Source organism: Octopus bimaculoides, chromosome 23 (genome assembly GCF_001194135.2).
Source record: "Octopus bimaculoides isolate UCB-OBI-ISO-001 chromosome 23, ASM119413v2, whole genome shotgun sequence".
In the NCBI taxonomy this organism is placed as follows: domain Eukaryota; kingdom Metazoa; phylum Mollusca; class Cephalopoda; order Octopoda; family Octopodidae; genus Octopus; species Octopus bimaculoides.
The window spans coordinates 9,904,644-9,919,075 of NC_069003.1; the positions used below are offsets into that span (position 1 = coordinate 9,904,644).

At 37.0% G+C, this 14,432-nt stretch overlaps 2 protein-coding genes across 4 annotated transcripts in view; one reads left to right on the forward strand and one right to left on the reverse strand.

Moving 5' to 3' along the window:
- Window positions 1-8,845, reverse strand: part of LOC106873654 (HCLS1-binding protein 3) — a 50,384-nt gene extending 41,539 nt beyond the window's left edge. For all 3 annotated transcript variants that reach the window (XR_008266665.1, XM_052976104.1, XM_052976103.1), the window contains exon 1: window positions 8,722-8,845. Coding sequence is in view for 2 of the 3 variants with exons in the window: in XM_052976104.1 (XP_052832064.1) it covers window positions 8,722-8,747 (26 nt within the window). In the remaining variant the exon portion in view is untranslated. The remainder of the gene's footprint in view (window positions 1-8,721) is intronic.
- A 117-nt stretch (window positions 8,846-8,962) lies between these two features.
- Window positions 8,963-14,432, forward strand: part of LOC106878789 (cytochrome b-c1 complex subunit 7) — a 7,494-nt gene continuing 2,024 nt past the window's right edge. Inside the window, exons 1-3 of the mRNA XM_014928127.2 lie at window positions 8,963-9,099; window positions 10,834-10,896; window positions 13,614-13,780. Of these exons, the coding sequence (XP_014783613.1) occupies window positions 9,072-9,099; window positions 10,834-10,896; window positions 13,614-13,780 (258 nt within the window). The 5' untranslated portion in view covers window positions 8,963-9,071. The remainder of the gene's footprint in view (window positions 9,100-10,833; window positions 10,897-13,613; window positions 13,781-14,432) is intronic.

Consider the following 14,432-nt stretch of genomic DNA (forward strand, 5'->3'; position numbering starts at 1 on the left):
ATATATATATATATATATATATATATATATATATAATCATTATTTAACATCTGTTTTCCATGCTGGAATGGGTTGGATGGTTTGACAGGAGCTGGTCAGCTGAAGAACTGCCCAGGCTCCAATAGTCTGTTTTGGCAGAGCTTCTATGGCTGGGTACCAACCACTTTACATAGTATACTAGGCCCTTTTACATAGCACCAGCACAGTGCTCTTATGCGGAACTGGTACAGATGTTTGTATGCAGCACTGGAACGGCACTGGGTGCTATTATACATCCTCAGCATGGGTGCCATTACATGGCACCAGCACAGGTGCTTTTATGTGGCACCAACACGGGTGCTATTACATGGTACCAGCACAGGTGCTTTTGCACAGCACCAACATAGGTGCTTTTATGTGGCACTGACATGGGTGCCTTTATGTGGCACCGGCACAGGTGCTTTTATGTGGTACTAACACCCATGAACCCACAAGGCAAGGATCTCTCAGCTGAGAGTAGTGAGCGGGATGGATGTAAAGAAGATGCTTGTATGTATGGATGGCCACAATTTTACTTAACTTGATGTGTTTTCTCAGGCATTGCAAACTGCCAAAAGTCTCGGTCCCTTGTTATCTCCTCTGCGAGGCCCAACATCTGAAGATCCTTTCTTAACATTTCAACAAAACAGGAATTAGGAAAATCTTTTAGCATTATATATTCACTATTACATATAACAAATGAAACATGTATAATGGCGCATAACTAATACCAACAAAATTTTACAAATTCCTGTTCTGTTATATAATATTCTGCAAATAATATTTCCAGAACTTTCAACTCTAATATGTACCATACATCAATGCAACAATAACAACAACTACATACTGGATTGTAATACAAGAATAAGCAGATGTGCTTCAAGAGGATACAGCCTGGTTATCATTTATTCTGCAGTCTTCAAAATCATTTAGACAGAAAAAATATGAATTCTGTACATTATAAAATATATTCTTATATGGTTAGCAAAATAGCTTCTTTGTCAGTTACACACGATGAACAACATTTTAAGTATTGAATCTCACCAGGCTTTCTTTTTGCTTCAAAACAGTTTAAGCTTCCTTTTACGATGTACTGTCTGTGCTTCATATCGAATGATTGCTTGTCTGTCATAATAAGCTGATTTCTAGGTAGTCATATATATCTTCTACAGTAAAACACCTATTCTTCCCCTACTCTGGTCCCTTCTCTCATGCTTTTAACCATCCTTTGTCCCTCATTGGCAAGCATATAGCTGCCTTCCTCCCCTTGCCATGGTTTGTAGTCCTGCAAGCTGCATGATAGCCTTACTAGTGTTGGTAGCATGACAAAAGCACCTTGTACATGCTGTAAAGTGGTTTTTATTAGGAACGGCATCCAGATGTAGAAACAACACCGAAGCAGATACTCAAGAATGGTACAGTCCTTTGGCCCATCGGATCCTGATGCAGCTCTTCAGCTTACCAGCTTTAGCCAAACCATCCAATTCATACCAGCATGGAAAGTGGACCTTAAATGATGATGATGATGATGAGATGATGATGATGATGATATGTTTGTAGTATAAGATATTTTTTGCTTGAAGCCATAAAGCCATTTTCTCATGAATTTCTGCAGGTGAGAAACTGAGAACATTTCCTTAGATAGAATTTCTGCAGGTGAGAAACTGAGAACATTTCCTTAGATAACACCTTGCAGTAGTGGCTTCTTGGTTTCCATCAAATAAAATAATTATGCTCTTTGTCATGTGTTAAGTACTTTTCCTCATGCTTATTACTGTTTACATATATTATATATCATTATCATCATCATGATATATGTCTTCTGTGGTGGCATGGGTTGGATGATCAGATAGGATCTGACAAGCTGGAGGACTATGCTGAACTACAGTACCTACTTTGGTATGGTTTCAATGGGTGGAAGTTCTTCCTAATGTCACACCATCATGATATTATCATCAATCATAGGCGTAGGAGTGGCTGTGTGGTAAGAAGCTTGCTTACTAACCACATGGTTCCGGGTTCAGTCCCACTGCATGGCACCTTGGGCAAGTGTCTTCTACAATAGCCTTGGGCCAACCAAAGCCTTGTGAGTGGATTTGGTAGATGGAAACTGAAAGAAACCCGTCATATATATATATATATATATATATATATATATATATATATATATATATATTTTATATATATATATATATTTTATATATATATGTATGCATGTATATGTTTGTGTGTCTGTGTTTGTCTCCCCAACATCACTTGACAACTGATGCTGGTGTGTTTGCGTCCCCGTAACTTAGCAGTTCAGCAAAAGAGACTGATAGAATAAGTACTAGGCTTACAAAAATAAGTCCTGGGATCGATTTGCTCAATTAAAGGTGGTGCTCCTGCATGGCCGCAGTCAAATGACTAAAACAAATAAAAGAATAATCATTCTACATCAGTTTTCCATGCTGGCATAGGTTGGATGGGTCAGCACAGTCTGAGTTTTTTTCTTTCTTAGAGCTACCACTCCCAAAGATCGGTGTTTATATTATCATTTGGATTGGTTTCTATGGCTGGGTGCACCCTCTTATTGCCAGCCACTTCACAGAGTGTACTCTGGGTGCATTTTCTTGAAGCATCAACAGACATGGTTGAGAGAAGAAATGAAACATCAGAAGAAACAAAATGAAATTTGAAGGAACAAGAGTGTGATGGGAAAGTATGATGACACATCTCTACTACTGCTAATCACTCATACACACACACACTGAGTCAACAACTAATCTTTCCCACCACCATACATCTCCTCACCACCACCACCATCTCTCTTCCCCACCCACTCCTGAAACCCTACCAAACATTATCCCTCTTTCTCATCCTTCTCCTTCTCAGCATAATAAGTCATCTCCTACACCCCCCACTTCCCTCATCACTTTATGGGCTCAACTCAGTCACTCCCACCTACTCTTTTAATATGTAAGTAGTCATGTAGGTCCTTTACAAAAAGAAACCTGTTCTACTCTGGCCCCTACTCTCATGCTTTTACCTTGCTTTTGCCCCTCGTCTCCTAGCAGAAAGTTGCCTCACCCCCGTCCCTGGTGTTCATAGTCTTGCAAACTGCATGATGGCCAGGCTAGTGCTAGTGGCATGAAAACAAAAGTTCACAGTACACACTGTAATGTGGCTGGCATCAGGAAAGGCATCCAGCTGTAGAAACTATGCTGCTAGACATAGAACAATGCAGTCCAACCCTTACCAATATGGAACATGGATGTTAAATGATGATGATGATATTGCAAGAAGACCTGTCTGCCACGACAGAGTTGAAATTCTAAAACCAAGGTGTGGGTGCTGGTTCCAGGTAAAAAGCACAGGTGATGGTGTCATGCAGAAAGCACTCAGTGCACTCTGTAAAGAGATTGATGTTAGGAAGAGCATCTAGCTGTAGAAGCCAAGCCAAAAGAGAATATAAGAATCTGGTGCAGCCTCTAGTCTTGCCAGTTCCTGTCAAGCTGACCAACCCATGAAGATTGTTTTATATATATATATATATATATATATAGGCCTATGCAAAGCTTTTAGTTGGTCATGCCAGATATGATATGCTGGACATAGCACGAAGGATATCCTAGCAAGAAGGATATGAAAGTTCCTTTACATAAAGTATATATGTAATCAATGCAAGATGCATATGATTTCTGTATGGCAGCTTATGCATAAATATAAGATCACATAGTGAGTGTGCATGATGTACTTACAAATAACATAATAGAGTAAAGAACTAAAATAACTTTTATGTATATATATATATATATAAAGGTACTTCTTTTTCGTCAAAAGGAACCTTCTTTGCATCTAACAGAGAGAGTAATCTTGCTCAAAAATTATGTCCCTCAGTGGCATACCCTGAGTGTGACCTGTCAGAAGTAGCACTTGAATTTGTCCCCTGTCCCAGAGTCAGTCCCAAGGCTATAATGAAGGACTAAGTGTGCCTCCTAATAAAAGCATCAGTAAGGGCAGATTGACTCCTCATCTCTTTTTAGTTACTCTTACTGATGCCCTACCAACTGGCCCACTTGCTCCTTAAGCTCTGTTCCTTTGTACATGTGTATATAAAAAAAAAAGGAGCACTCCATCAGTTACGACAATGAGGGTCTCAGCTGATATGATCAATAGAACAGCTTGCTCGTGAAATTAACGTGTAAGTGGCTGAGCACTCCACAGTGCCTTTAACATTGTTCTCAGGGAGATTCAGCATGACACAGTGTAACATGGCTGGCCCTTTGAAATACAAGTACAACTCATTTTTGTCAGCTGAGTGGACTGGAATAGTGTGAAATAAAGTGTCTTGCTCAAGGACACAACGCGTCGCCAGGAATTGAACTCATGACCATACGATCATGAGCCAAATGTCCTAACCACTAAGCCACATGCCTTCACATACACATGGATAGATAGACTTATGTATATATATATATATGTGTGTGTGTGTGTGTGTGTGTATATCTGCTCACCCTCTCTCATATTTCAACTCCTCATAAAGCTGATCACACCCTCCCTTAAGGTTTGTAGATCAGCCAGCTGCAAGGTGACTTCAACAGTGTTCATGCTGTCAAGTGGTTAGCATTAGGAAAGACATGCAACTGTAGAATCTTATACCAAAGCAGACACTTGAGTGCCTCTCAATGCACTCATCGGATCCATCAGATCCTGTTTGACTGTCTAACCCATGCTAGCATGAAACATGGATGTTCAATGATGATCATAATCGTGATCATATATCTGGGAGGGGCGGGGCATCCAGCTGTAAAAACAATGCCAAAGCAGACAATTGAGCCTGGTGCATTTCTCTGGCTTGTCAGCTCTTGTCAAACTGTCAAACCCATGCTAGCATGGAAAACAGACTTTAAATCACTGGTTCTTGTCTATTTTTTTTTTTTTTTTTAACTAGGGCCCCTTTGATTCCTATTTTACTCAGATGGGCCCCTCATAGCCATTTGATGCATTAAAAAATCCTATTATATTTTTATAACTAAATATTATCTGGAATTCTAGGAAAAAAAAAAATTATTGTTAAAATATTTTGTGAATTGTAGAAGAGTAACCAATTTATTACCCCCTAAACTTTAAAACAACAAAATCTTATATGAACCCCGAAGGGTCATATGGGCTCCGGTTAAGAACCACTGTTTTAAATGATGATGATGATGATATATATATATATATATATATATATATATATATATATACGCACCCGTACACACATATACACTCACAGAGTCTCTGCTATATTTACTCTAGTTTGATTTGCCCAATACTAAAACAGTACACAGTGCACCAGATTTTCTCTTTCTGGTCTGTTGGCTGGTTATGATTCATCACAATTCAATACAATGAAATCAATAAAATATAATAACATTTAGTAAGATCGGTGTCACACAGTTACTCACTAAACAGCACAGCTAAACTTAGTGGTGCTATTTTTTTTTTTGTTTTTTTTTTTTGTAGTTATTTATTTATTTTATTTTTGCAGTCCCATTTCATCGCTTTCCATAAGCTGACTGTCTTTTCTTTTTGTGGCATGACGTATTGATTTCATTAATATATTAGAGTAGAGACATTCCTGCTGCATCAAGATGCACGATGCAGTGTTTCCCCTGTTAGTACTACTGTGTGCCAAATACATCTCTTCTCTAAATCTACCACCCACGTCTATAGGCAACACATTATCAACAAACTACAACCACCATGAATTATAACAACACCAGTTATAAAAATAAGTTTCTATTATCAATACAAATGTAGGAGGGACTTCTACGTGGTTACTCGACCTGTTAAAAATAGTAGCCAAATCTTCCTTAAATCACGCTTAAGAGTTCGTCTCTGTGTTTTTCTTTTTCTTTCTTTTTTCTTTTGTTCTAAATACATTAAATAATGTAAGTTTTATGCCAAGAAAAAAAAAAGGCGGAATGGTCATGACAGGAATGTCATTGATGATAGTTTCACAATCAAAACTAATCTACAACCAGGCATTAAGTGAGTCTCTGGACATTCGACCAGCAAGAAATAGCAGTCGCGTCTCCCCTCAAATTAACCACCAGTAATCTTCTTATGCAAGTGGTTATATTAAGATAATATCGCCCCAGATACACTGGGAAATAAATGATAAATTTTTTAATCTGTTTAGTCACCGGAAGAATAATTTTCTTCACAACTTTTCTCAGTCAATGGTGACTTCGGGTTTAATAAGATAGTTACGAACTACTCTCCGTGGTCGCTTAATCTGTCAGAAATAGCGGCTAAATCTCTTTTAAATCACACCCAACCAACATTATTTTAATTTTAAAAAAACGTATCATTATAATTACGGATACATATCGTTTGAATAAAAGGCGGAATATTCACCGCTAAAGTGGTTTTTATCATAGGTTTGCTCGATTAGAGCAGGCCTGGGGCTAAACGAGTCTTAGTCTGACTCATAAGATATGTCTAAGTGAAAAATGCACAGGACTACATTATTGAGCAAAACATATCCCAGCGATGTTACCCCAATTCTATTAGTTATTATTGTTGTCGATGTTGTTCAACCCCCATGTCAGCTTTGATCGAGCAATGTTCCGTCACATTTGAAGAACGTGACATGAGGAATATTTGGGCATCATTTCTCGCAGGTTGAACAAACACGCAGACGGAGGCTGCTTTGTTGACTCGTGTGACTCGTGTCAATCTACAGATGTTGTTTAACCCCAGGTCAGCCTCGATCGAGCAGACCTATAATCAAAGGCGTTCTAGTCGTGACCATCCATTCTCTTCTTTTACTTTTTCATCTTTTTAGTATACCAAGAACTACATGCTTCATTGTGTCCCACTATGTTCATCGTAGTGATTCGACGGAGATTTAACTGCTATTTCTAGCAAACCGAGCAACCTTGTAGGCAGAGACTGCTTTATTGGCTTTGCATAGTTGTTATATATAATATCATGATGTCACGAAAATAGATTTCACGAACTCAGTCGTGGACTACATATTCTGTGGGGTTTATTATTATTATTATTCCATCGAGGTCGACTTAGCCTTTCATCCTTTCGTGGTCGATAAAATAAGCAACAGTTGTCCACTGGAGTCTATGTAACCTACATCACCTTCCTTTCAAAATTGCTGGCTTTGTGCCAAAACTAGAAAGAACCATTATTATTATTATTATTATTATTATTTAAATAGTCCTCGTTATGACAAAGAGAACCGATATTTGCAATGGAATGGTTTTAGACAAATGAATCGACTTCAAGCAGATCAAAAGTGGTTGGTCTATTAGACAGAAATAACACCCAAATCTCCCTCAAACCTGTCTTATAAACAAAGGCACCTCGGTCCAGATATACTATGCGTGAATAAAATATGAAAGAAAGGAATGGTACGATGGTTACGGTTGGAATAGCTCTGATCATACGTCTGCTTAGTCAGTGCTGACCTAGGGCTAAACAACAAGTGATTTTTATTAATATTATTATTAAAGAAATGAAGCGTGGGGATTCGAACCTATAACGCAATGGAAGTAGATACTAATTGTGGTCGTGGTTTAAAACCCCACCAGGTTATCTTAGATCGTACAGACCTATGATTAAAGACACTCCAGTCGTGACAATCGCATCGTTTTAGCTGCAAGGCAACAGCATGACCAGAACCACATTATCAAACGTGTCTATGTTCTTCTTAACATCAAGACCACTATGTCTTCTAATTATTTTTCCAGGCATAATATATATCTGGACCACATACGAGGACTAACAGTAAAATAGCGCTATTTATCTTTGCAAATATATAACATTAAATGCAGTGGAATCCGCTTATTATAATCACAGACAATGTTATCGAACGGTTATATCGTGATCGATACTGATGGGTACCAAACACGCACAGGATAGTCTCACACTCTGTTTAATGTTATCAGCTAATTATTATTATTATCATTATTTTTGTTATTGTTTTATATGTTTACTCCGTAAACCCCTCCATTTCTTCATTTGCATTTGCGTCCTTGTATGTTCTTTGTAGGTCCATGTGGTTAAAGGAAACATTATTATTATTATTATTTTAAAGGATCATTTCCAATTTGATCAAAATAAGCAGCTTGTACTGTATTCGAAGAATGGTTTCAACTACAGTGGAATCCGCTTATTGTAATTACAGACAACGCTGTAATAAATATGAATAAGTACTAAACACGCTCGGGGTATCTTCATGCTGTCTTCTGCCTAATGTTATCAGTCGGTCGTTATTATTATCGTTTAAAAGGCTCCCCCTCTAATTAGATCACAATAAGCGGCTTCTGCTGTATATGAAGAATGTTTTAAGATCTTATTCCACTCATCTCTATGCATTGTTAGTCATCGACCACGCCCCCACTGCTGGCCCCCAAAGGGCCATGATTTTTAAATTTCACAACAGTTACATTTAAAAACCTGTTGCTTGAAATTAGAGCAAGCAAGAAAGGAAAGGAAAGCAAGCAGAGGCCACAAGAAGCAACGTATCATAAGGTGTTGGTAGAATAATGAAAATACTTATCAGTAGGCGAGAGAGAGACCAAAAAAAATCTATGTAGAAACAGCAGATATTTTCATTAAATTGTTGTCTTTTTTTTTTTTTTTTTTGCAGCTCGTTATGTCTTAGAGTCTGAGCAACATTTTTCAATGAATATTAAGAAAGAGATATGAACAAACCTGACGGTAACTGTAGCTGCCAGCATCTTGGAAATAGCAGACGATAGTCTGATCCACCTACCGAATCACGTTATCATCATCCACTTGCACTTTACCATGAGTTCTCGTTACAACGAGATTACAAAATTGTTTACTACTTTTTCTTTGTTTTTTTTTTCAATTCCCGAGAAAATTTTCAGAATTTTCTTTAACTTTAATATTTTAAATATTTATTTTAGATATAGGTATTCGAATTCTAAAAATTATAGAGGATTATTTTTAATTCTTTTTAAAAAAATAAGTTTTTCGTGTTGTGTTATCGAAAGTGATATACCCATGATCCTCTTGCAGAATCCTCTGTCAGAACAACCATGGCCGGACGTCAAGCAATCAAGGAAGGTAAATAAATAAATAGTCTTTCTATTTTATTAACTGATTAATTATTTTTTCATTTAATTTCTAACCTGCAAGAAGTAATACTCCTACTGCTTTTCCCAAAACTTATGTAACAATTAAACACTTTGACCTTCGACTAACATTCATTTACTATGTCAACAATGTTATCCAAGGACATTCTCTTATCTCTGATATTTTGGAGGAGAATTTTGTTTATCATCTCACCCGGTCTTCTTTATAATTCCTTTTCCATCTAGTATATATGTTAAAGGAACATAAATCGACCTCAGTATATGACTGAATATACTTAATTTTTATTTCTAGTACTCTTTTTGAACAAACACCTCAGCATTCGTACTTCGTTATTTCGAACCAACGAAGGAATCTCCACGCGGTTTGTTCGATCTGTTTGGAATAGCTTCGAAATTTACTTCGATTTACACGCACCTGTCGTCTTACGAGTTGATGGATACATTAAACTGTGTGCTCCAAGCCGTATAAAAAACTGAAAAACGTTATGGTCATGGTTGGAAGGTATTTCCTCATAGATCTACTCGGTCACGTCCGACCCGAGTTCATTCACCTTCTCTATTTTTACCTATCAGATCCAAATTTGATTCATATCACACACCTGTCGTTTTATGATGAATAATTTTGGACTATATGATCCAATTTGTATATAAATTAAAAAGACTGTGCAGTCGTGGTTGGAACGCTTTTGATCAGAAGTCTGTTCTGTGACGTCTGACCTAAGATTAAACAATTTGTCCTCCCCAGCTTTTTTACCTATCGAAAATCTGTGAAGAAACGACATTGCACATGATAATCTCTAACGTGCTCCTGTCTTCTAAACAAAATTAAATTAATTTCTACATCGAATATCTTGGCAACCACTTAAGGTTTTTTTTTTTTTTTTAACTGTTTTCCCCCTCCACCAGTAATTTCTTTGGTATTTACTCTGCGTTAAACTTGAAATCTTGAAAAACAAAATGTGTTGTACGTAATTTGTATGTGTATGCAACCACCATTTCCTTTCTCTTTTTTTTTTTTTTAACATTAAATTCCGACATAATCGTAATATACACCCCCTGAAAGATATTTGTAGAAATTTTCATGAAAAACTACCCGTTTTCTGAAAGTTAGGAGGAAACAAAGTCGAAACTCCTCCCCCTTCCCCTCCGAAAAATTTTTGCACAGAAGATTCCATCATAATCGAAATCTACACCTTCTGAAAGATATTTGCAGGAAATTTCACTAAAAGTTACCCATTTTTCTGAAAGTTATGAGGAAAGTCAGGCAGAGTCACACTGGTTTTTCAGTAGCTACTGTTCATCAGGCTTGGCAATCACAGCCCATGTTTCAGTCATTTAGCATAGCTGTTCGCACTCAGGCATTATAGAATCTGCCTTTCACTCTGAGAGAGAGGCCCTTTGTTGCTAGCAGAGGCACGAGCTCTCTGAACTTTGTCCAGCCTAATCTTATTCTCACAGCTATGCTCTCTGAACAACCACCTCCACTACTAACTCGGTCACCTAGATGGCAGAAGCTATCTACTACCTCTAGCTTGCCCCACTGGCAGTTGAGAGAGAGAAGGGAAATTATTTTCAAGTCAGATTTTAGTGTTATACGTTAACCCTGACTAACGATTAATATTTTTAATTGAATATAATTTGATATTTTTTCATATATTTTTTTCTATCTCCTGTATATCTGATAATTTGAAAATATTTCTTTTAGCTCCAGCCTGGTATAGAGTTCTCCAGCAATGGTTTTACAATCGGTCTTACTTTAACCAACTTGGTAAGTCACTTATTTTCCTATTGGTTTCAGTCATTGAACTGCCTTTGAAGTTTTTATCAATTAAATCAGGGGTTGGGGAACGTTTTTAACCAATTACTCCAAAATTTATTTATGCTGATGTTATCCCCTTGATTTGAAAGGAAGAAAGTCATAGATTCTTTGAATTCATAAGGTTTATTGAATCTATTTATATGGAGAATACAATTATAAATAGTATAAAGCAAATATGATGAAATGGAGCCTGGTGCAGCTATCTGGTTCGCCAGTCCTCAGTCAAATCGTCCAACCATGCTAGCATGGAAAGCGGACATTAACCCCCTCACTCTTCGCTAACTATCTTTTCTCCGCTCACCATTCTTTGTCTTAATAACCCCACCAACCTTCCTCCCCCCCATCCAAAAAAATACACCTAGCTCTTTGACCTTCTTTGCATTAAAATCTGGAATGTAAGATCTTTTCTATCCTGATAATGGAGACTTATCTTATCCAGTGTTGATTGTATCCATTATGGCTACATATTATGAAGAACCACATCTACCAACATCATTATGGATCTCCAAGCCCCCAGAAACAGCTGTTGGATTTATAACACCTTTAATTTTCTCTGTTGTTTGTACTCTAAGTTGGACCTATTAATACGAATATTTATATATATTTATACTTAAAAACTTATCATCTGAAAGTTTCCACCTCTTGCTTTCTCTTGTTTTGCATGTATACATATATACAAATTTTGTATTTCATACACAAAGTAATATGTTTAATATACAGAAATAAATTTATTTCTCAAACGCATGATAATGCTATAAATAGCATGATCAGGATAAATTATCCATATTATGCAGAAAAATACGTTGCCGGCCAGCCATGAGACTTGAACTCCGAGTTTCATGGCTGGCCGGCAACATATTTTTCTGCATAATATGGATAAATTATCCTTTATCACGCTATTTATAAAATTATCACGCATTTGAGAAATAAATTTATTTCTGTATCTTACAATACATCTCAACGCTTCTAAAAAAAAAAATCTTTGTTTACTTTCATCGTAAAGTTGAATTTAATATATCTAATTTAACTGCATAATTGCCTCGATATCATCTCAACTTGAGCCCTCTTACAACCATTCTTTATTTTGTGGAATCCATCCCCTGTAAGACATTGGAGTCTAAGTTTGAATCTTTTGAACACTACATAGTGTCTTTTATACTGAGAATCTCCGGATCTCATGTGTAGACTATATATGTGTGTTTATATATATATGTGTAAATATATAAGGAGAATTCACAAAAAAACAACAGATGAAGACAGGTGGTGTAGAAAACAAACAGATGTATTAATATAACGCTCGAGAATTGAAAAAGTTTTTAATGTTTCGAGCCTGCGCCCTTCCACAGAAAGAAACAAGGAGAGAAAAAAATGTGTGTAGTGGTTAGCGATCTATCATGATATATATATATATATATATATATATATATATATATGGACCAAATAATTCAGGAGAAAATATTTGCGAAGATGTTATTGACACCTATTATCTAGTGTAACAATTAAAAATGATAATAACAGAATCAATAATGTAGGTGATTGCAGGCCCAAAAAGGCATTAAATAGCTGAAGGATTAAGATTAATCAAAGGACATATCATGTATGTCTACCTGCTGGAAATAACAGTCAAAACTCTTATCTAAATCTCTGAAAATACACTGATAATAATTACAGAAATCAACCATCTGAGGGCAAATGGGCTAAGACAATCTCTCGGCATACATTCAAGTATTTGGACTCACATGGACCAGTTTCTGGACTGGTTTTATTCTATCGGTCTCATTTTTGCCGAACCACTAAGTTACGAGGACGCAAACACACCACCATCGGTTGTCAAGCGATGCTGGGGACACAAACAGACACACACACATACATATATATAATAGGCGAGCTGGCAGAAACGTTAGCACACCGGGCGAAATGCTTAGCCGTATTTCGTCTGCCACTACGTTCTGAGTTCAAATTCCGCCGAGGTCGACTTTGCCTTTCATCCTTTCGGGGTCGATTAAATAAGTACCAGTTACGCACTGGGGACGATATAATCGACTTAATCCGTGTTTGTCTGTCCTTGTTTGTCCCCTCTGTGTGTAGCCCCTTGTGGGTAGTAAAGAAATAACACACATACATATATATATATATATATACACATATATACGACGGGCTTCTTCCAGTTTCCTTCTACCAAATCCACTCACAAGGCTTTGGTCGGCCCGAGGCTATAGTAGAAGACACTTGCCCAAGGTGCCACGCAGTGGGACTGAATCCAGGACCATGTGGTTGGTAAGCAAGCTACTTACCACACAGCCACTCCTGATAATGAAGCAGAATATTTGGATCAGATATGGCCAGTTTAAATTCTAATGGGTTAAACCAGCCATATCCGACCCAGAATTTTTTTACTTGTTTTATGTTCAAACTGGCCAGATCTGACCTCTCACACCTACTTAACAATGTCATTGTAAAAATCAACAATCACGTCATTGGAATCTCAAAACTACAGGATAATGCATGATTTCTTCAGATCAATGTGAATGAATATGTATTATATTTGACAGAATAATATGAATGCTAAAGGGTTTAGTTAATGTTTAATGTTTAGCAGTACATAAAATGTTCAATTAAAAATATTTGTGTTGCTTAATCAACCTGGATTGTTTCTTCGTCTTTAGGTTTAATGCGAGATGATGTGCGACGAGAATGTGAGGACGTGAAGGAGGCCATCCAGCGCCTTCCCAAGGAGGTCTACGATGCACGGAACTTTCGTCTTATTCGTGCAATGAATCTTAGTAACAAGAAAATCGTGTTGCCGAAAGAGGAATGGACACAACTTAAAGATGTAAGTAATGAAGACATTTCTCTATAAATATATATTTAACAGAATGTGGCAGGTTTGACTGTGTGGTAAGAAGTTTGCTTCCCAACCACATGATTCTGGGTTCAATCCTACTGAGTGGCACTTTTGGCAGATCTCTTCTTCTATAGCCACAGGCCAACCAAAGCCTTGTGAGTGAAATTGGTAGATGCAAACTGGAATCAGTTTGTCATGTGTGTATATATATATTTTTAATAATATCAAAGGGAAACAGAAATATTAGGAATTTCTACTACCAGTGGCCCAGCATGTAAAAATTTAGTCCAAAGACTATATATTACTCATAAATACAGTGTACATTTAAACACATAAGAGGACTTAAATGTAGGAGTGGCTGTGTGGTAAGTAGCTTGCTTACCAACCACATGGTTCTGGGTTCAGTCCCACTGCATGGCACCGTGGACAAGTGTCTTCTACTATAGCCTCGGGCCGACCAAAGCCTTGTGAGTGGATTTGGTAGATGGAAACTGAAAGAAGCTCGTCATATATATATATATATATATATATATATAATACAAAGAATATATATACATGTATACACACATATATGTACATACTTACATCTACATGTGTATATATATGCATATCAGGGTACAGGACGTTAGAACAATAATAC